The following is a 23,211-nucleotide window of genomic DNA, read 5'->3' as shown; positions in this document are numbered from 1 at the left end:
CCTTCAAGTGCCTGTTAAAGACTTTCAGTGGTGTGATATCTGTGGGTGTGGCTACTTGTAAGCTGATCACTTCTCTTGACAACCTTTCTGACGATCTCAGATGACAAGTAAGAGCTATCTTTCTGTAAGTTTTTATGCGATGAACAAGTTGAGAACCCCCATACTGAAAGGACAGGGTGTCCCCATGATCTTCATAGAGTTCCTCAAATAACCTAAGCAAAAAAAACAATCACTATATTTTCAAGAAACTGTACTTCATACAATGCCATGGATCCAATGGACAGGGGAGAAACCAATCTTTAATGAAGAATCAATCTTTCATATGTCTTCTATTTTAATTCAAAATGTATGAAGGCACATTATTATTTTTTCATAATGTAGCCTGGACTTGTTTTCTTTTTTTAAAAAAAAACACTATTTTAGATTTATTTAAAGCACTTTGGAGTTTTCTAAAGAACACAGTGTTTATTGATAATTAATACAAAAATCCATAGCAATAATACACAAGTGTTTAACAGAAATATTTATTACAGAATTAATTTGCATAATTAGCAACATAATTTTTGAGAGGCTGAAAGTACAAACGAGTTCATAAAAGTCCTTATTATTAATCAGGTTTGCTTTCTGTCATTAGCACATTCAAAAGGCAGAAAATAAGGCTTACCTGACTGCATCTGTATCAAACTGCAGATTAGGCTTGTCAATCAACCCCAAGGAGTACAGCTGGTAAGCCAGAGCACATTTTCCCACCATAAACTGCGCTGTGTTGGTGCGATCTAAACAGTCCACACAGTTGGTTCGGAGAACACCAGTCTAAAGAGAGACACCTTAAGACTTTTAACCATTATTCGGTCACCAAAACAACTTCCATCCTGCTTAGATTTCCTTTCCTTAAGAAGTGGAAGAAAAGCTACAGGTAGGGTATTGTTCTTGAACAAATAATGATGAACACTTCTTAGATCGTGAAAGGTCACAGCTGTGCCTCACTTGCTGCTGCAACAGCATCATTACATCTTCTAGTTTGTACTTGAACTTTCTTCTTTAGTTTAACAAGATAAAACACATAACACTTTTCACATATACCAATTACTAAAGTATGTGCTTTTTCCCCTGATGTGCCTCCTTTACTGTACAAACCAAATATTCAGGAGTTGAGGTCGTCTCATTCTTAAAGCATAATTAGTACATACAGTGATCACACCTGGCTCATTTTCCAAAGTCATTCTAACTCATTCTTTCCACATTTCTGTTTATGTTTATGTTTCTATTTCCAATAATAAAATGTATCATATATTTTAAAAATCTGTGGATCATTTTTACTTTAGCTGCACATCCTTTAGGATTTAAACTCCAGCAGTAAGGCTTTTAAAAATTACTCCCAAATGGTTAATAATTCTGCATTAAACAAGAAGTATAACTCTCAATGATTGCATTCAGAAAACATCATCTGTGCATTCTATTCACTATTAATAATATAATGTCATCTATACCTGCAGACGACCAGTGGCAATCACACATCCTCCTAGTTCATTCCACCTGTTTAAAAATACATGCTTTTAAAAAAATGTTTTGATAATATAATCTGTATTCATTTTTGCTACTAGATCTCTATTAAGAATCAAATGAATAGAGCTACATGCACCAATGTAATCAGCTGATTCTGCTTACTTTCATCCTTTTTGGGCAGGTTAACCTGCAAACAAGTGGGACAGAGGGCTATCGATGCTCTCCCCGGAGAGAGCCCAGGAAAGGGGTGTCTGACCTTGTCCCAGGGCCCCACACTCTGACATTCTGTCTCCCATGTTCAATTGGAACCTCTCTTGCTTTAATTTAAGCTGAATTTTTGCTTGGTTTCTACAGAGATAAGTAATAATTACAGAATATCTTTCTATTAAAATTGTCCAAGCCTTATCCTTCTCTCCTCAGTATTGGGATTCTGTACCCCCTCAGCTTTTCTCATTCCTTTGGCTGTTTTTGCAGGCTTTACTACTTTCCTTCCTTACTTATGTTCTTCTCCACATGCTAATGACTGCATGGGGACATGTTCTAAGCACTCTATAATGATATTAATATTCTGTTTTTATTATTTGAAAGAAGATGCAGTGCAGAAAAGAGTTATCAGGTCTGCCTGCTATCCTCCGAAAGTCAGGCTTACAAGGCTGCCCACTGGCCAGCATCTGAGCACTTGGGTTCTCACCATCCCAGAACAGACGAGTGGCTCACTGGGTCTAAACTGTTTGTAGAAACAATGTGGTTTTGCTGAATATCCCCTTTCCTTCTGGGAGTCTGGAATTTTGGAACATGCCAAGCAGGCTCCCTAAGGGACCAGCCTCCAATTAAAAAAGTAAAACAAAACCCTGGCACTGGATGTCCAATAATCTGTCCTAGCTGGCAACATCTCACACATGCTGTCACAACAAGTAGCTGGGGGAATTGTGCATGTTCTGTGCGACTCCACTAGGAGAGGATTCTGGGCGCTGCGTCTGACTTCCTCTAGGCTTTGCCCAGGTACCTTTGTACTTTGCTGATTTTGTTCTGTATCCTCTGACTATAAAAAATCACAGCCATGAGTATAATATGCTGTGTCCTCTGAGTTCTCCCGGTGATCACTGTGTCTAGTAGTGGCCTTAGAAACTCCCCGTGACAGGTGCCGTAAAATTCAAACTACAAAGAAGGATCACCTCTAAAGACATACACACGATTAGTCAGTTGTTTTTCTTCATTTTTACCATTATAATTAACTTTGTTAACTGAAAATAAAGTGTTCAAAATTTATAATATTGGTGTCTTAAAAAGTAAATAAAACATGGATCTTTGATCTGAAGAAGTTCACAAAATATTTCCATATACAATGGTAATGCAGAAAGATTTGTGAGCAAATAACTAACTATAGTATGACGATAAATGTTATTTTTATTAAAATGTTAGTATTTGGTCTATAAGAGAAAAATTTTCTTGCTCCTATTTAATACTGAAAAATAGAATTCATTGCAGAAAATTTTACTTTACAGAAATATTTTATGTAATGTTAATTCCATGAAGCAATATATAAAAATTCCATGGCTTCCATCCCACGGTATACAAGGTCTGTCAGAAGGTATCCAGCCATGTAATATGAAAAACAGGGACATTTATTGAAGAAGATACAAGAAACATTGTACATAGGACAATGACGCCTCAGTCTCCTTCAAAGTAGACACCTTGGGACCTCACACAGTTCTCCCAATCGCCATCAGCTGACATATTTTTTTGAATCTCACCTACATTCTGAAATCTCTTCCCTTTCAAAGGTCATTTTAGTTTGGAGAAAAGCCCTAAGTCACAGGGCACCAAAGCTGGGCTATAGTGGGACTCAGTCACCAGGGTGATTTGATGTTTCACCAAAAACTCTGCATGAGATGTAATGCATAGGTGGGCACACTGTCGTGATGAAGCTGCCAATCCCCAGCTGCCCATAGCTGCGGCCTTCTAAAGTCATCCAGACAGTTTCCATGGGGGAGTGTTCAAGCTTATTGCAAAATCTGACGCAGACTCATTGCTCTACTCACTCAGTCATTGTGAATGCAATGGCTGCACAGTACACATGCTCACTCAACAGTGTCTACCGCCCCCACTGACAGGTACAGTGAAGTCGTCATTATTCACACATTTACATTCCAGTCCTCTCTTTTGGGCTGTGAAGTTATACTGATGTTGTGCAAACTGTTTTCATTATATTAACAATGGCTGGACCTTTTCCAGGCAGACCTTACATAACCACTTGAGGAAATCTGATGCCCACAGTGAATGTTCATTAAGTGCAGCTTTGTCTCCCCAAAGGAATAAATCCATCCATCTTCCAAGTTAAGATGAGTATTCTGCTCATATTTAGAATAACTTTATCCATAGACCAAAATTCTTTAAGTTTTAAACATCATATATATTTTCTTTTCTTTTTTTTAGTCTAACGCCTTATTTTATATATTTTATTTTTTTTATTTTAATTGCTGTTCAAGTACAGTTTTCTGTCTTTACTCCCATCCCAGCCCACCCCCGCAGCCCTCCCCACCTCCTTCCTATTTCCACCCCGCCTTGTTTTTGTCCATGTGTCCTTTATACTTGTTCCTGCAAACCCTTCCCCTTTTCCCCTGAAATTCCCTCCCCTCTCCCCTCTGGTCACTGTCAGCCTCATACATACATACTTTTCATCTGGCCGCAAAATGCTACAGTAAGAATCGGGACGGTTTACAAAGAAACCTGTTTTCTTCACCACACTTTCTGCAATCACATTCAGTCGATCAAGAACGTTACACAGTTTGCTGAGGAGGGGAAGAGGAGTGAGAAAAGTGAGAACCCAAGTTTTAATACTTATTTATCCCTATATCTAAAGCAAATAAAGTCTACAGAAATTATATTCAGGGATTTAATTTTAGAAACCTCTGGTATATACTCAATAGGGACACAGTAGCAATTTCTAGAATATAGTTTATACTCAGTAAGTAACAAGATTTGGTGCAAAGAGACATTAAGGGCCTGTAATTTAATATCAACTATTGGCAGGCCTTACTCTTGGCACATTACGTGCCTGCAAGAGCTTTTTCCAAAGCCTTTCACCCCTCAAGAGTCAAGTCAAGTCGATACGCATTCGTAAAATGACTGTGAAGAGAGCACAATGCGTAGTACAGGTGGCAGGTGAAGAAAACACTGTGTGTGTGTGTGTGTGTGTGTGTGCGCATGTGTGCGTGCGTGTGTGTCTTATTACATAAAATGATTTCGAAAAAGGTATAATGAGTTTAATGCAAAACAATACAGTAACATTTTTAAAAAGACCTCAAAATAAACCTACTGTTTGCATGATGCCTAGTACATGAGTAAAAAGACAATGCAACGTGAATGAAAGAAAGTTCCTTGGAGATTTCTGAATCAGATTGTGACAAGTAAAAGGGGGTGGGGGGGAAGCACGCTTGGGAGAAGTGGAGGAAGAGAGGGGGTAAAGACCAGGGATGAAGAATGGACTCGGTTGCCACACTGGGGACTGAACATGAAGTCTAGTTTTTCAGGAAAAGGACAGATCTGGGGATAAAAAAGTTACTGCATTTCGGAACAAGCCAGGCAATGGGGCTTTAACATTACATCTAGGAGTCTGGATTTACCGAAAACACTCGGGAGTTACTGCAGGTTCATCCACAAGGGAGATCACCTGAAAGAGGTATGAGAGAAGGTGACCAAACAGGTGGGGAGAACAGAAAATGGAATGAAGGCCTTTAAGGAAAAGGAGTAGAGTAGAGATGTTCTGAAATGACTGGCTACTTCAAAGAGAACTTGCAAGTGGCATAAAAAGTGGGCAAAAAAAGAGTTGGTCTATTAATTTAAGCACTCAACAGCCCCTCGGCAGGTTCATGAAAGAAATTAGAAGAGTAACTTACTTTACCTAGAGATCAGCTTCCTGCTATTTTACATCGCAACAACAGGAACACATCACAACCAGACATATTAACACATACTCACCTTTTCGTGTACTTGGCCATGTCCCATGGAATGTAAATGATAGTGTGCTCAGGGGGCAGAAACTGGTTGAGGTACGTCACCGCAGCTACAAGTTCTTCACTCAGAATTCTCTCATGCTTTCTTTTCTCTCGTTCCTTTATCAAAATCAAACATTTTCAGTGTTCTAATTACTTTAAATCAGAGGAACAGACTTTTAACGTTTTTACTTTTCAGCCAAGATAAGACAGAAAGTCCATCTTAAATGTACTGAAATGAAACCTACCTATGAAAATTAAAGTAATATAAATGCAAAGAAATAAACACTTCATTGAATTTAAGTCAACAGATAATGAGCTGTAAAGACTCCAGGAGATCAGATTTCTTCCTAGTAACATCCTGCAGCCCCAAGAAGCCCAGCTCACCCTCCACACCCTAGTGTTGCAGGAGAGAGTCCCCAAGGACCAGAAGAAGGAACTCTGGAACTCCAGCCATCTAAGGACCACACAAATCAACTGGGTCTGGATGGATGACCCCCACAATGGCATTCAGAGAGCGCTTTCACAGCCTATACATGTTTTTAAATTTGACTCACAAAATACCTGGTGAGGCAGCCAAGGCAGGTACGTTTTTCCTTTTTACACTGTGGTTAGATGAAATGAAGCTGAGAGGCGTTCGTGACACTAACTGTTACTTTCCGCCTCCTGCCGAAGGTACCTCCTCAGATATTTCACTGCCACCCACCCAGGAGGGGCTAGTGCACTGCTGTGCAGCTCTGTGGTTGGAGAGCTGGCTCCGCCCCTTACTAGAAACGTGGCCTAGGGCAAGGTTCTCAGCTTTCCCAGGCCTCCACTTTTTCATCTATAAAATGGGGTAACCAGCACATCTCCGTGCCAGCATTCACGTGAGGTTTGAAGGAGATAAAACATGATAATGAACATCTGGAACATGGTCAGTATTAATCAAACTGAACTATTTGTATTGTTCTCTGGATAGGTCTTCACTTAGAAACAAACAGACAGACACGAACAGTTAATTTGGCAGCAGTGACGCTGACGGGGCCACCGAGGCACCGAAACACTACCACAGGCACCGAAACAAGCCTACGCTGTCCTCCCTCGTGGCGATTACTTCTCAGCAACATGAACCTAGTTAGATAACTGCTGTGGAGATGGAAAAGGGTGTCCCTTTCATACAGTAAAATAAGTCAAATGAGGAAATAGTTGATTAAAACAATGGTATATCAGTTTAGACTAAACATAGATTTAGCTTATTTTTACATCTGAGAAAATTAAATTTTATATCTGGAATTTTTCTTAAGAGCATTTTAAATCAGCTAGGGAAACCAAAACTTTTTGTAATTCTTGTATCAAATCTGACATTTTAGCCCTGACCCATGTGGTTGCACATCATCCCACAAAGGGAAAGGTCGCCAGTTTGACTCTCTGTTGGGGTGCACGCCTAGGCTGTGGGCTTGGCCTCTGGAGGGGGCATGTCCAAGAGCAACCCATCATGTTTCTCTCCATCTGTTTCTCCCTCCATTCCCAACTCTCTCTAAAAAAATTTTAAAATCTGACATTTTATGAGATGGAGAGAAAAGATTATTTAATCAAACCTTTGATCATCTCTAAACAAAGAATTTGCTTTAAGCATTGTCTGTCCACTGGGAATTAATGTTAGTGGACTGGTCAGTCAACCTTCTTAGGGCCCCAGACCTCTGTAATGACCAAATGAAAACTTCACATATGCTAGTGGTTCTGTGTACCATTTCAAAGGGTTCAGAGACCCCCCTCTAACGGCCATCCGTGGCCCCAGGTTAGAAATCTCTGATGTACAGTTATGCTTCATCCAGGTGGATTTTCTCTGACCCCCAGTAGCAGCACTGAAGGCTAGGAACAGATGGTAAATGTCTGTCAACCCATGCCTCAGACTTCTGCAGCCGAGGTGTGGGGGTTGGGGGCGGAGCGTTCACGACACAGGGTTAAAGAGGAAAGAAACCAAGAAAAGTATTTCACTTCAGTAACTTGACGTGGAGGCGGATAAAGAGCGAATATCCCTGAGTACCATTCCACACACACACACTCCTTGACTCCTCCACCTCAGTTAATAAGGATGTCTTCCAAGGGAACTGAATAAACATCCTCTTTTATCCTATGAATAAAATAACCAATGACAAAAACAACAAAAATTTTCTTTCTGTTCCACATACAGCCACTCAATCTCCACTCTATTTTTAGTTAATCTCTAGTTATTGCCAGGATTTTTATGACAACAGAACAATAGACTGGCCTTTAAATATTTTTTAAAATGTACTTTTGAGAAATCTGGGCAAAAAAAACTTTACAAAATCACATATATCAGATATTATTTCTTGAATCTGTATATTTAATGGAGAATTATTTTAAATGTCAAAGACCGAATCTCCATTTAACTATAGCTATCAGAACTCCGTAAACCATGAAGAATATCTACAATTTAGGTCAATGTTCATATTCTAATAATACTTTACCTATACATTTACTAGAAAAGTGTTTACGACACTCTTTGTTACTAGAGCTGTCCTGCTTTAATTTTTAAATAATGTATATTACAGCTACTGTTCAATAACACTAGGCTGAGATTATAGTTTATTCAGCTACTGCCTTAGATTATTCTGAATGGACAGGGAGAGAGAGGTGAAAATGAAATTTCTGAATTAATGTGAACAAAAGTCTAGAAAATGATGTCTTTAATATCTGAACAATTTATTTTACCAAGTCAATCCCTGGTAGGATGCAATAATTACATACACCAAAGAGCAGCAGGGGAAGAAATGAAGCTGACTGCCTCACTGCCCAAGGCCTCCCCTCCTCACCACCTTCCTCCCCATAGCCTGGCCACCTCCAGGCCATCTTCCTCCAAACCCCTGGTTTAACACACACACACACACACACACACACACACACAGCCCCACACCCTTAACTATTCTCTGTGATCCTGATAACACGATTCCTCCCTCCGAGGTCCGCATTTCTCCCTTTCCTCTTTCCTAAGTACGTGATGCTGCTGGTCATCCCTTTTCTCTCCTGTGCTTTGTGCCTCTCCTCAGGGATCCCAAATGGGTCCTTCCCACGGTCTTTTAAACACATCATCACGGTCTCGCTCTGTCTCTCTCTCTTTCACCCTCACCTCTGAGGACATTTTTTCATCGCTCCTGGAGGGAGAGGAAGGGCGGGAGGAAAGGAAAGAGAGAAACACCGACGAGCTGCCTCCATACATGCCCGGGGCAGGGACTGAACCTACGACCTTTCAGCCACAGGATGACACTCCAAGCAGCTGAGCCACACCAGCCAGGGCCTGATCTCTTCTCAAAAAGTGATAAAAACACCCACTCCTCTTCGTGTTTCACCAGGTACTCACTGCCATGCTGCCCACTTTCACCCCACACCTCAGCTGCTTCAGCCGGTGCCCTCGGTGTTGCCTACGCCAGTGAGTATTTCTTCCCTTTCCATCTTACTTGACCCACCCACATTTCCCACCTACTTCCTTCATCATGAAACACATTTTCTCTTGGTTTTCGTAATACAGAACACATTGGTTTCCCTCCTACTTCTGTCCGGGTTTCCTCTGCCTCCTTTCGGACACAGACCACTCTCACTGGACAGTAAGAGCATAGGTCCTCAAGGCTGGACTGAAGGCTCTTTCCTCTTCTCTCGCTGTAAGCTCCGTAGGGGCATCCCACCCTCACCCCCACCTTTAACAGTCACATCTCGGCCCAGCCCTCTCCTCTGAGCTTCCAGCTCACAAGCTGACCACCTATGTGCCATCTCCTTTTAGAGGACGCAGACACACATAAACCTCAGCATGTCTAAACCACGCTCCGCATCCTCCCCCGCAGACTGGGTGTTTCCTGTGTCAGCGAATGGATGGCACGACCATCCATCCACCTGACTACACCAAGATCCTAAGAGCCAAGCCTGACATCTCCCTCTCCCTCATCGTAAGTCCTGCCCTTCGCCGAGTCTACCTCCATCCACTTCTCCGCCTCTCTACCACACCACCGTGGGACCAGCCAGAGTCACCCCTTTACTAGATAATTATAACAGCCTCCTACGTAGTCCTCCAGCATTGGCTGTAACGTCGTACCGATCCATTTGTTCTCTACGTAAAAGTCAGGACAATGTTTTCAAAACATAAATCTAAGCATGATCCTCTCAACCATGCAAACCCTTGGAGGGTTTCCCATTACTCTCCGGATCCAGACCAGATTGCCCTCGCTTCAGCCTCGTCTCACAGCAGGCTCTCCTGCCCTCACTCCCTGGGCCGCAGCCACACAGGCCTTTCCTTCCTCCAGCACACCACCTCCCCTCCCGTTTCAGGGCCTCGGTGCCGACTCTTCTGGGGCGAATACTACTCTCCAGCTTTTTGGACTAGTTAGTGCCTCTTCCTTCGGTGGCACTGACTTACCACTTTCCCAGGGGACACTGTAGGCTCTCACAGCCCCACTCACCCTGCACTACTTCACAGTCTCCTCCTTTAGACCATTAGCTCCGTGAGGGCAGGGACCATTTCTGTGATTGTGTTGGCACAAAGACAACCTTCAAAAATACTTGTTAATCAACAGACTAAATGAACACAGGATTTTTGGGGTTTTGATTGAATTGAGTTAAATTTATTAACCAACTTCTCAGAATAACCTCAGACACTACTAGGCTGCCAGCCACTCCCAAAACAACACAGCCCTCGTTTTCCATGCTCTCTAGGCTGCAGACTGAGATTCTTTCAACTCACTTGGCTGCCATGAATAGAAACAATGTATTGTCTCCCTGTCCTCCATCCTAGGTCTCTGACCTGTGAGCCTGCTGACACACGAGATGCGGTGACTAGACAGTGTACTCTGACAGAGAAGCACAGAACTACGAGGCCATGACACCCCTTTGTCCACCTGACTCATGAGCCACAACAGCCCTCCACCTTCTGAATCTAGCCCTTAGGTCCTCTGACTGTGCGTTAACTTGCCCAGGAGAGCTTCTGGATTGTCAAGGGAACTGGCTGCATCAAGGCCTGGCTGTGGCTGTTTGGTCTCCATGCTTCCTTCTCCAAGATGTCCTGGAAACTACAGCAGAATTTCACCCATATCTAGGTCACCCAAGGGAGTCAGGAGACTGACACACTGCGTCACACTTCTCCCCTGGAAACTCATCGCCGATTCTCCTGGGTACGCAGGGAAGAGGGCACATGCTATCTGAAGTCGAAGGACAGCGCTCGGACGGCTCAGCCACAGGGGGCCATCAGAGCAGGCTACGCTGGCAAGTCTCTCCTCCGGGGCAAGGTACAGCAAGCTTGTTAAACCCCTCTGTGCTGAGGAAGAGGTTGTCCGGTGTGACTGACTGTCACACCAGCAGAAAGGTGAGCACATCCTACCTTCACCAAATTCAAGATGATGATGGGGGAGCCAAACCTCTGGAGCATCTGGTCAAAGTGAAGGGCCGCCACATGTGCAAATGGGTCTGCCTGATCCACTGAGGAGGAAAAAATCATGAATACACACCAGACTGGAAACTACAAAGCAAGAATAAAAGTATAGGGCTTTGTTTTGTTACTTCATGTTTATAGAAAACATGCAATTCAACTAACCCAGTAGTCCCACTTCCCAAGTTCCTCTTGAGCTCATCAAGACACTAATTTGTCGTGTATTTTTTGAATTTGAACATTTTTACATTTCTGAAGTAAAATATAAATAATATACTAGCAGCCAAAATTAAAGAAAACTATAAAGTCATTGCAAAAAAATAATAAAATTATCTTCTTTCCAGTACTAAAAGTTTGTCTAAACATAAGCATTCGTGAGATTTCTGTGACAAAGTCAATTGTCTCTAACTGTAGATGAAGAAGTGCTATTAAAAAGGCTGTTCCACGTACATGTAATAGGTGGTTTAGGCATCATAGTCGAAATGTCCTGAGACCAGTATAAAGGAACTGATCCTCTGACTTGTACGTAAGAGGAATAACTTCCCGCAGTAAAAGACATCACAGAAGCATCGCAGAGTATCTGTTCAGTTTCCACTTCATTGGCAACATCACCCTGAAAGAAAGGTACATTTAAAGATATTTTATGTTCTTAGAATGTTTTAATGAAAAAAATTGCAAGTATACAATTACATTATAATTCCTATTCTTAGAAAGTTTTGAAAGAGGTAAATGTTGATCAATATTGTGTACATCAGAAAAGGAAAATCAATTAAAATGCAATAGGAAGGCAATTAAAAATAGCAGCGAATAGACTAGGAAAAATTCAAGGAAATAGCCAATAACACAAATCGTAGAGAACATTGTGAGTGATACAAACAAATGGCAGAAAGGGAGAGGATAGAAAAAAAATTGCATGGAATTATATGGGAGGTTAGGAAGACCAGCGGAATACAAAAATTCAACTCTGAAGATCAAGGACAAATGAAAGGAAAAGAGTGAGATTCACATAATGTCTGATGGATAGAAGAAAAAAAGGGGGGTCTTGAGGTGGCTTTATCTATAAAAGTATGTAAGGATATGACAAAAATAATTTTAGAGGCATTAATAACAGGTCTGTTGGGTTACCCTTTGAATATTTAAAACTAAATAATATAGCTATAAAATGCTGATTCTTTTAAACCACCAGTTACAACTATTTTCACTGTTGATATAATTTTAAGAACAATGTTGCTATTTTAGGCCAGGATCAAAACATCTCAATTGGTCCACTTGGTCACATATCTGCTTAAGACTCACATTGTCTATTACAAATAGGGACTGAGCACTCCATGGGGGTTCCATGGCCAATGGCATGATAGATAAATTTTTGTTGTTGTTATTCTGGTAGTGAACAGAATGAGAAGCCTGCCTTGAGCCAAACTAAAGCAGAGGGAAGAGGATGAAGAGGCTACCTTGCCCTGCTGTCCTTACTCTTCTTCTCAAGGGTGCATTTCCAACACGCGCTCCCCTCCATTTATTCCTTGGCTGGAGGTGCTTTGCTATTTCAGTCTCTACACTAAATGTGTTCTGCGTTTTTTCATATATTACAGAAATGGCTCATCCTCCAAAACATTAGAGATTTCATAACTCCCCAAGGCACTGCAGAACTTGCTCTAAGATAGCTGATATTTCAGAACAGCTGTATATTAGTCCTATTTCTCATAAATTTCAGATACTCCGGAGGACCATTCCCTTCCTAATGTCCCAAACTAAGATGCTGCACTTTCTAAAAACCTCCTCTGCTTCATCTGTCACCAAAGCTGATAGAAAAGGTTAAAAGGCCAGCACCGCTGTTGTGTTTCCCATCTTACCTCACAGTTTGCTCCTCTCTTGAGGAAACGGGTCCCTGCAAACTTGCTGGATCTTCTGGCTATTAGAGTGACATACACTGGTCGTCCATAGATCAACAGCTCTTAGAGGTCAAGTTAAAGCTGTTCAGCATTCATGAACATCACACCAAACCAAGAGCATCATTACATCTAAAATACACATTTAAATACATCTTGTCCAGTGGGTTAAAGAAGACCAAAAGTTCCACCCAAGAATGAACAGCATTGGGTCCAACTGTTCTTCCAAATTGTGCAGATATTTAGGGTGAGAGAGACCTCCCCAGGGAGTGGTTTCTAAGACTTTCAGAGGAAGGGTAACCAGGTATAGGGATACTGGCCAAGGGAAGACCTGGTCTGTCCTTACAGCCAGCTAAAGGACGTAAACAGGTGCAACTAATCCTTCCTTAGTCTGCAGAGATCATACACCTGTCACCTAACAGGCTGTTAAACTATGAAGCAGTATATAAAACTGAGAGAATGGAGTGAGTAAAACAGCAATCCAAATTGTCACCTAACTGCAAAAGCTGAACACTGTGAACTGTTTAGCCAACATACAGCTCATTGTTATGTCACCTCGTAAAACTTGCTAAGCCTCAGTTTTATTTTCTGTAGAAGGGTGTCAGTACTAATAAAGTAACTCATTTTATTAGGGTGGAAAGAACAGATCAGTTAATGTGCATAATAGTGTCTGGCCTGTAGTAAATGTTTAATAAATAGTAATTACTTTTATCATCATACAGATATCCAGAATTCATTAAATACTTGATAACTAGGAGACTAGTGTCATCATTTAAACTAATGAGCTTTAAAATTATAATCTATGGTGGCAGCTGCTACCGTAAAAAAGCAAACATTTATTGTGCTTAATATAAGTAGGCCCTGAGTTCTCTTGGCAACACAAAACACTTTAGAGTGGTCTTTTCTTTTTGGTGTCCTTGGCGATGAAAACCTTGTGTTCTTCCCAGACAGATTTTCTTATGGAAACAAAGTAATTCAGGGCCAAATCTCATCATTCGGTGAATAATCAAGCAGATAATACCACTCACTGGTTGAAAATGATGATAAAGTAATAAGCCTGATTTTCAAGTATAGCACATAAAATGTCACTCATCCTCATTTCGAAATTCCTGTGTCTTTATCTGGCCTCTCCTCTCCCTCAGTTGCCACAAAGAAGGCAGCACTGGTCTTCCCTCTCCAGCTGAACCCCTCGATTCCACTCCTCTAAAATGCTCTGGTGCATGAAAACATAATATTGGTTAATAACATTCACCCACTTACTGATCTCAAAACAACCATTCATTTAAAGTTTCATGATACATCTTTAAAAAGAAATCTAAGACACAAGGACAAATGTCAACTGCACAAATGCCCTATCAGGGATGTCCAACCTTTGGCATTTCTGGTCCACACTGGAGGAAGAAGAGTTGTCTGGGCCACACATTAAATACACTGTGACACGTAATCACAAAAAAAATCTCATAATGTTTCACGTAATCACAAAAAAAATCTCATAATGTTTTAAGTAAATTTACGATTTTGTGTTGGGCCACATTCATAGCCATCCTGGGCCGCACATGGCCTGCAGGCCGTGGGTTGGACACCCCTTTACGAGTCAAAAAGGGACAGAAAAACCTAAATACCACTTCTAGAAAATATGCACAGTGCCTTTATAAACCTTAGAATAGCACTTTCCTGAAAGGTTTCAACACAGCCAGCAATTAAATGAGGGGGAATCACTTCTCGGCCTTTTGGCTAAGATCAAGTGTAATGCCTGTTCTTATCAGTTTAAATGAAGGGGGAAAAGGATTTGTAAAATTTAACTCACTGTTTAACCCAGCCTGCTTCTATTTAATCCATCGTATGCCTTTCCAGTCCTGGCCTCCATTACACCATGCCTGAACCACCGTGATTTTTCCCTAGCTCACGTCCCTTGTTCCTGTCTCCTTTTATCTACTCTAGCTTGAAAAGGGCTGTCAGCTCCAAGCTTCCTAAGTACTGATGTGTACATCACCTTCTTGAAAAAAACACTTTTGAAAGTTTTAGCACCAAACTCCAAGTCCGTAGTCTGACCACCAAAGCAACCTGGTGACTGGCAATCTGACCCCTCCCTGTCAAGCTCCTTCCCACTAGACTGTACCTCCCAGGGGCTTTGAACACCACAAGCCCCAAAAACACAGACATGAACTTCTGCACCTCTTCACTCACGGTGTTCCCCAACCCATGACCTCATTGCCTGCTCACTGCCCAGGCCTGACTTCCGTTAGGCCCCAGGCCAAGTTCAACTCTTCCTATGAGCCCTCCCCACCACCCCTCACCTGTCAGAGACTCTGCTCCCTTTAGCAGGTAAAAATGATACTTATCACCTATATAACTTACGATGCACAAGCTATTTTCTTCCTTGTTTTTTATCTTTCTCTGTACATAACAGATCTGTTCAAGTGATTTGTATTCCTCTTTGCAGTTTTACTACATGGCATCATGGGTAAATTTTCCTGTTGGGTACATAGCATAATTATAACCTTATAATTCATAGACAGCTTTCTACAAATTGGCACAGCATAAGTTTAATAATGTGTATGTTCATTGTTTTTAAAAAGGATACTTGACTGCCCGCAGAACCCGTGAATGATATACAACAGCCAGTCACGATGCACAGCATTCTTAATTACATCCAGAAGTTCACCATTCCACACATACTTCATATAAGGCTCACTGCAGATCCCAAAGACACCTGAAAGATGAAAGCTGCTGTCAGAAAGATTCGGCAATTGGTTGACATTCAACTCGTTTTTGAGACCTTAAACTTCTGTTTTCAACTTCAGAGTAAGACGCCTGATGAACCGCATTGCCATTTTCAGGAGGTATCACTCATCTCACCCACCGGAACGCTGTGCCGGCACTGCGCCAGGTCAAAGAAGAAACACATTTTCTGATTTGTGCGAGTTTCAACCTAAGAGAAAAGGAAGTGACGGGGCACTTAAGGGAGCAAGTACAAACACAGGAGCGAGGCTGAGAGGCGGCATAGGGCAGCGTTGGGGAGCACTGCTCCGGGGTGGAGTGCCAGGGTCCAAACTCGGACTCCACCTCTCATCAGCAGGGCGGCAGACGTGACCACGAGCGCCCTGGCTAGCTCAGTGCTCCCATTTCCTCACCTGGACCTGGGCCATGGGGTTGTTGGAAAGAGGGGCTAAGTTGACAATGCATACAAAATGCTTAGAACAAAACTGGCACCTTAGTGACACTTCCACAGTGGCAGTAATTATTTCAGGCTGTTTCTATATGAAGAAATTAATTTCATCAAAACAACTTCATCATATCTGGACATGTCTATTGAACGTCAGAGTTTTACAAAAGTTATATGAAGTACAAAAGTATATTTATAAGATAATGGTTTAAAAGACTGCAACAGTTCTGGATAGCAGGCAATCAGTACTATCTTCTTTCTTAAAACATAACGTGCCAAGAATGTTTATACACTATGACAAATACAGTTGTTTTGGTTTATAAAAACTAAATATTCTCTGACTTTTCAATGCATTACACAGAGCATATACAGTATAGCTATGGGTTAGAGTCCTGTCTTTGTCACTTACCAGCTCTGTGACCCTTGGTAAGTTATTTAACATCTCTGAGCCTCAATTTGCCAAACTGTAAAATGATGATACTACTACTGCTCATCTCAGAGATATTGTTCGGATTAAATAATACAGGCAAAGTAACTAATTGAGACAGCAGAGACTTTTAAAAAATGTATTGTTTTCCTTTTCTGCCTACCCACACACCTTCTACCCACACTCTCTGTTTCCTGTCAGTTTCCCTCTATGTGGTAGGAAAATAATGATGCCCGCCCCCGCCCCACCGCCACCGTGTCTGTGTCCTAATCACCAGAACCTGTGAACATATCACATTACATGGCAAGTAGGAATTAGAGTTACTACAGATGGAACTGGGATGCTAATCAGATGACCTTGAGATGGGGAGATTATTCTGGATTATCCAGTTAGGTCCAATGCAATCAGATCCTTATAAATAAGAAGGAAATCAGGAGTGCCATAGCCATGTAAGATGAAACAATCCTGGCTGCCCACTGCTGGCTTTGATGGTGGGAGGAAATGCAGATGCCTCTGGAAGATGGAGAGAACAAGAAAAGGAACTTTCCCCTAAATTTTCAAGAAGGGAATGCGGCCCTGCTGACAACCAAATTTCAGTCCGCTGAGAACTATTTTGAACTTTTGACTTCCATAAGATCATAACTTTGTGTAGTTGTAAGCCATTAAGTTTGTGGTAATTTGTTATAACAGCTATAAAACCTAATATATACTGTTATTCATATCTACCAAGTGGAACTGCTCTAGAGATAGTAAAAAATTATGTGGCATTATAAGTTTTAGTTCAGATCCCAAAACAGATATTCAAATATTTATTTGGGATGACATGTAGCGCTAATTTAGTACTTCTTTAAGCTTTTCTATTACTAAGGGAGATATTTAGAAGAAATGATGCACAAATATTCAGGCACACATTACCTTAATCTCCACCTGTGTCTAATAGCATAGGTTACAATTCACATATCTGAATCAGGGCAAATTTGTGTGATCTGGATGATCTGGCGTAGAGAGCGTGCACTGGGTTTGATCTTGGCTGAAGTGGTAGTCCATCCAATAAACTAACAAGAGCTAAGGGCAATGACAGAAATGGTATTCGGTATCAGTAACAGCCTAAGTCTTCTCAGAGTGGACCAGAACCTTTGACAAAATGCTAACAGGGCACAGCCTCTTCTTGAGGGTCCTGCAAGGACAAGCTTTTTGGAACTTGACATTACATTCTATCTTCTGCACCCACACCTTCACTATTATTTAGGCTGCATAGAGCAAGACACTATTGACTTACTTTGTTTCCACAGTAACTCCAATTCAGCTGAACTACCTTAGCTTTAAGTTTGAAGCAACTTCTTCACAACATTTGCTTTAGCAATGCCTCTGGTTTTAGAGTTCTAGACCAACCCCAAAATCTAGGGGTAAAAATACCAATTCTGTTGTGTGACTGGTCAGTCCAGGATCTCCAGAGTTATCCTAGAATAGTCACACAAGGGTCCTGCAGTGATCCTACACTGGTCCTGACAGCAGCAAGGCCTATGAGGGGCCAGCAGGTCAGCTGGGACCAAAGTAAGAATAGCCTCTGACCTGCTGTACTGGTTCCTCTGGACACTGGTCATGTGGCCTCAACCTCGGGCCTCAGTCTCCTACTTAGTTTTTAGTGCATACACCAACTGAGCAGTTTTTATGAGGATTAGGAACTTTGATGTCAATGTCTGGACAGCCCATGGTAATTATTTTCTAAAATTCAGCCCATATTAAACAGGTAACTATGAAAGAAAATAACATGGTAGCATGTATTTTCCAACACTTAAAAACAAAATTCTTTATTCTGAGTTCACCAAACTGTATACCTGAATGTATTCTACAAAAAGTACACGAAAACTTGCTACAAAATGTCAGCATACAATTTTCTGGCTAGCCCACAAATAAAATGGCTTAGTAATTAATGATCTCTATGAAAATTAATTGGTCAAGCTCATATATCCGAAACAACCGCATGCAAGGACAAAGAGCAGCGAGGGATGGAGGTATCTGAGGGGAACCTGAGTGAATTTAATGAGATGCCATCTCACTGAGGCCACATTAACATACATTAGATATGCTGAAAACCACCTACCACTTCCACCCTGTGTAATTAATCCTTCATCTTCAAAGATGTCAAAACTCTCCTGGCGAGTCTGGGTCGTTTCTGACTTCAGCATCTCCAGGGGCATTCGCAGAACAGTGAGATTGTACTGAAGTGAGTGGGACAGATCATAGCTGTAACTGAGAACAGAGCTGAAACTTAATGGGAATTACAAAAGCAAAACGTACTGGGGTCTTGGCTCCCATATGCTATTAAAAACTGTGAAAGAAATTAATTAGCACCTGTTACTTTACCTAAAACAATGCTATTCAAATAAGTACTATAAAACATAGTAAACCATACATGTAATTGGAAACTTAAAAATCATTTCATGACCTAGGCATTGGCATGACTAGAAATATACAATACAATGTGAGCAACCTACACTCATTGATTTGTAATGTGCCTCTTTTGCTTCACATTGAAATTAATCTAACTTCACGGCTTATGTAAAGGTGCATCTGAATGGAGGTCTATAGATGTTAACAAAATCCACTGCAACAGTGCATAGTCTGTACTGCAGTTTAACCATGAATAAAAGTAATTCTCTTAATTATTAATGGTGGTACCATCACTGACTTTTTAATAAAACAGAAATAAGAATGTAAAATAAGCCATTACAGTGAAACATGTTTTAGGAAGTAACAGTCACCCAAGAAATTATAACAGTCTAAACAAGCTGTGCAAATAAAATTTGGTCTTTAAGCCAAAAGAAACGCTTAAATTACGATTTCACAAAATTAATAATTTTTATGAGTATCTCTAGCTATATATATTTTAGCACAGAATTTCAGAAAGGATCTAGAATTCTGTAGGTTTGTACAAAATTGTAAAGTGTTTTAGTCATATTTTAGTTTTTAATTGTTTATGCTATTACAGTTGTCCCAATTTCCCCTGTAGCCCCTCTCCCCCAGGCCCTTTCCCTAGTCAATCCCCACACCACTGTCCATGTCCATGGGTCCATCCTATATGTTCTTTGTCTAATCCTGTCTTTTTTTCCAACCAGTCCCAACCTCCCCTCTCCTTCTTACAGCTGGCAGTCTGTGTCTCTGATGCTATTTGCTCATTAGTTTATTTTGTTCCTTAGATTTCAGTTATAAATGAGATCATATGGTAATTGTCTTTCATTGCCTGGCTTATTTCACTTAGCATAATAGTCCTCAGTTCCATCCATGCTGTCATAAAAGGTAACAATTTCTTCTTTTTTACTGCTGCATAGTATTCCATTGTGTAAATGTACCACAACTTTTTTACCCACTCATCTACTGATAGGCACTTAGGGTGTTTCCAAATCTTGGCTACTATAAATAATGCTACTGCTATGAACATAGGGGTGCTTATATTCTTTTGAATTGGTGTTTTAGGATTCTTTGGATATATGTGTATTCCCAGAAGTGGAATCACTGGGTCAAAAGGTAGTTCCATTTTAATTTTGTGAGGAAACTTCATACTGTTTTCCAGAGTGGTTGCACCAGTCTGCATTCCCAATAACAGCATAGTAGGGTTCCCTTTTCTCCACGTCCTCGCCAGCACTTGTCTGTTGATTTATTAATGATAGTCATTTTGGTAGGTGTGAGGAAGTTTTAATTTGCATCTCTCTGATGGCTAGTGATACTGAGCATCATTTCTTATGTCTATAGGCTATATGTATGTCCTCGTTGGAAAAGTGTCTGTTCAGGTCCTTTGCCCATTTTTTAATTGGATTGTTTGTCTTTCTGGTGTTAAGTCATATGAGTTCTTTATATATTTTAGAGATTAAAACCTTGTCCAATGTATCATCAGCAAACATGTTCTCCTACACAGTGGGTTCCCTTTTCATTTTGCTGGTGGTTTCTTTAGCTTTGCAGAAGTTTTTAATTTGATGTAGTCTCATTTGTCTAATTTTTCCTTTGTTTCCCTTGCCTGAGGAGATATATCAGAAAAAAATATTGCTATGAGAAATGCCTGAAGTTTCACTGCCTATGTTTTCTTTCAGAATTTATAGTTTTGAATCCAACATTTAAGTCTTTATTCCATTTTGAGTTTATTCTTGTGTGTGGTGTAGGTAGATGGTCTAGTTTCGTTTGTTTGCACCTATCTGTCCAATTTTTCCAATACCACTTACTGAATAGACTATCTTTACCTATTGTATGCCCTTGCCTCCTTTGTTAAATGTTAACTGACCATAAAGGCATGAGTTTATTTCTAGGCTCTCTATTCTGTTTATTGATCTGTGTATCTATTCTTATGCTAGTATCAGACTGTTTTGATTACAGTAGCCTTGTAGTATAGTTTGATATCAGGTCTCATGAACCCTCCAACATTGTTGTTCTTTTTCAAGATTATTTTAGTCATATTTTAAGATGGTTACAATTCTGTCTGGAGACACATATATTATTTCAATTATTATTTCTTCTTTAATTTATTCATGTAATCTGGTTGAAATTGATTTGTTTTATCTATGAAATTCAATTTTACCATGATAGAGCAATTAATTTTACTAGCATCTAACTCACATAAAAACTATTGTTTTTTAAATCTCATTTACAAGAACATCAGGGAAAAAAATAAAATACTTAGAAATAAATTTAACCAAGGAGGTGAAAGCTCTGTATGGTAAAAAATTATAAGACATTAATGAAATAAATTGAGGACATAAATAAAAAGGAAGATATTCTATGTTCATGGAACAGAAGAATTCATATTTTTTAAATGTCCATATTACTCAAAGACATTTGTAGATTCAGTGCAATCCCTATCAAAATTCCAATGACATTTTTTCACAGAAGTAGAAAAAACAATTCTAAAATCTATATGGAACCACAAAAGACCCCTAATAGCCAAAGCAATCGTAAGAAAGAAGAACAAAGTAGGGGGCATCACACTTCATGATTTTAAACTCTCACTATAAAGCTATTTTAAAAAGCTATAGCATTCAAACAGTGTAATACCGGCATAAAAAGACCCATAGACCAATTAAACAAATTTGAGAGCCCAGAAATAAAACTACTCATATACATTCAACTAATATTTGACAAGGAAACCAAAAAGATGCAGTGGGAAAGGGATAGTCCTTTCCCTAAATGGTGATGGGAAAACTGGATGAGCCCCTGCAGAAGAATAAAATTCGACTCCCATTTACACCACTCACAAAAGTTAACTCAAAATGGATTAAAGACTTAAGTGTAAGACCCAAAACTATAAAACTACTAGAAGAAAACATTGGGGAAAAGTTTCTTGACGTTGGTGCTGGTGAAGATTTTTTGGATATAACACCAAAAGCACAATCAACAAAAGCAAAAATAAATAAGTGGGGCTACATTAAACTAGAGAGCTCTGCACAGAAGAAATAGTCAGCAAAATAAAAAAGCAACCATGGTATAGGAGAAAGTATCTGCAAACCATCTATATGATAAGGGATTAAGATCCAAAGTATACAAGGAGCTTATAAACTCAACAGCAAAAAATAAACAATCCAACTTAAAAATGGGCAAAGGATCTGAACAGACTTGAATAGACAAAGACATACAAATGGCCAAAAAAATCATGAAAATATGTTCAACATCACATCAGAGAGATGCAAATTAAAACCACGATAAGTGATCACCTCATACCTATTAGAATGGCTACTATAAAAAGGACAAGAAACAAGTGTTGGCAAGAATGTTAAGGAAACCCTTTGCACTATTGGTGGGAAGGCAAATTGGTATAGACACTATGGAAAACGGTACTGACGCTCCTTAAAAAATTGAAAGTGGAACTACCATACGATCCAGCAATTCCATTTTGGGGTATATAAACAAAGAAAACTGAAATTACTTTCTCAAACAGACATCTGTACCTCCATGTTCATTGCAGGATTATTTGCAATAGCCAAGATGTGACAACAACCTAAGAGTGCATCAACAAATGGACCTAAAGAAAATGTGATACACACAGATGCACACAGGTGCTTGCACACACAATGAAATATTATCCAGCTATAAAAAGGAAATCCTTGCCTTTTGTAGCAACATGAAAGGATCTTGATGGCATTGTACTAAGTGAAATAAGTCAGACAGAGACAGACAAATGCTGTGTGTCCTCACTTACATGTGGAATCTAAAAAAGCCGAATTTACAGACAGTAGAATTGTAGTTGACAGAGGTGGGGGTTGGGAGGCTGGAATGGGAGGTGTTGGTCAAAGGGTACAAACTCCCAGCTAGAAGGTAAGATCTGGGGATCTCATGCACAGCAAGGTAATTATAATTATCAATACTAACTTATATACTTGAAATTTGTTAAGAGAGTAGTCGGAAATGTTACCACACACACATACGAAATCAAAATTATATAAGGGGTAAGAGGTGTTAACTAACCTTACTGTGGTAAACATTCTGCAATATATACATGTAAAAATCATCACACTGTATACTTTAAACTCACACATGTTGTATGTCAATAATATCTCAATGAAGCTGGAGGAAGGAAGTTCTTTTTACTTGTCATGATCAATTCTTTCTATTTAAAACAATTGCTTTATTCTAGTTAAATCTTAAAAATGTAGCACAGTGTTTTCTAAAGCTTACCTATATGACACAAACATTTTAACTACATAGTTTTACTTATGAAATGCCTTGATCAGAAGTCAAAATGGGAATGCGGACAAAGTTGGAAAACATGAGGAAAGAGAAGACCATTTCTAAAGTACCACCAAGCTTCAGTAATAATTCACAGATGCTAGAAA

The 23,211-nt window shown here is 40.1% G+C and overlaps 1 protein-coding gene and 1 pseudogene across 1 annotated transcript in view; one reads left to right on the top strand and one right to left on the bottom strand.

Annotated features, from left to right (window-relative positions):
* FIG4 (FIG4 phosphoinositide 5-phosphatase) overlaps positions 1-23,211 on the bottom strand; it is a 102,058-nt gene that overhangs the window by 54,964 nt on the left and 23,883 nt on the right. The window contains exons 6-14 of the mRNA XM_028510050.2: positions 18,498-18,646; positions 15,385-15,513; positions 12,765-12,865; positions 11,365-11,527; positions 10,867-10,964; positions 5,488-5,621; positions 4,182-4,298; positions 1,491-1,536; positions 665-813 (exon numbers count right to left, since the gene is read on the bottom strand). Coding sequence (XP_028365851.1) covers positions 665-813; positions 1,491-1,536; positions 4,182-4,298; positions 5,488-5,621; positions 10,867-10,964; positions 11,365-11,527; positions 12,765-12,865; positions 15,385-15,513; positions 18,498-18,646 — 1,086 coding nt within the window. The remainder of the gene's footprint in view (positions 1-664; positions 814-1,490; positions 1,537-4,181; positions 4,299-5,487; positions 5,622-10,866; positions 10,965-11,364; positions 11,528-12,764; positions 12,866-15,384; positions 15,514-18,497; positions 18,647-23,211) is intronic.
* On the top strand, positions 14,515-14,639 carry LOC114495720 (annotated as a pseudogene).

The sequence above is a fragment of the Phyllostomus discolor genome, chromosome 4, assembly GCF_004126475.2.
Source record: "Phyllostomus discolor isolate MPI-MPIP mPhyDis1 chromosome 4, mPhyDis1.pri.v3, whole genome shotgun sequence".
Lineage (NCBI taxonomy): Eukaryota > Metazoa > Chordata > Mammalia > Chiroptera > Phyllostomidae > Phyllostomus > Phyllostomus discolor.
This window is presented reverse-complemented; position numbering and strand designations above follow the sequence as displayed.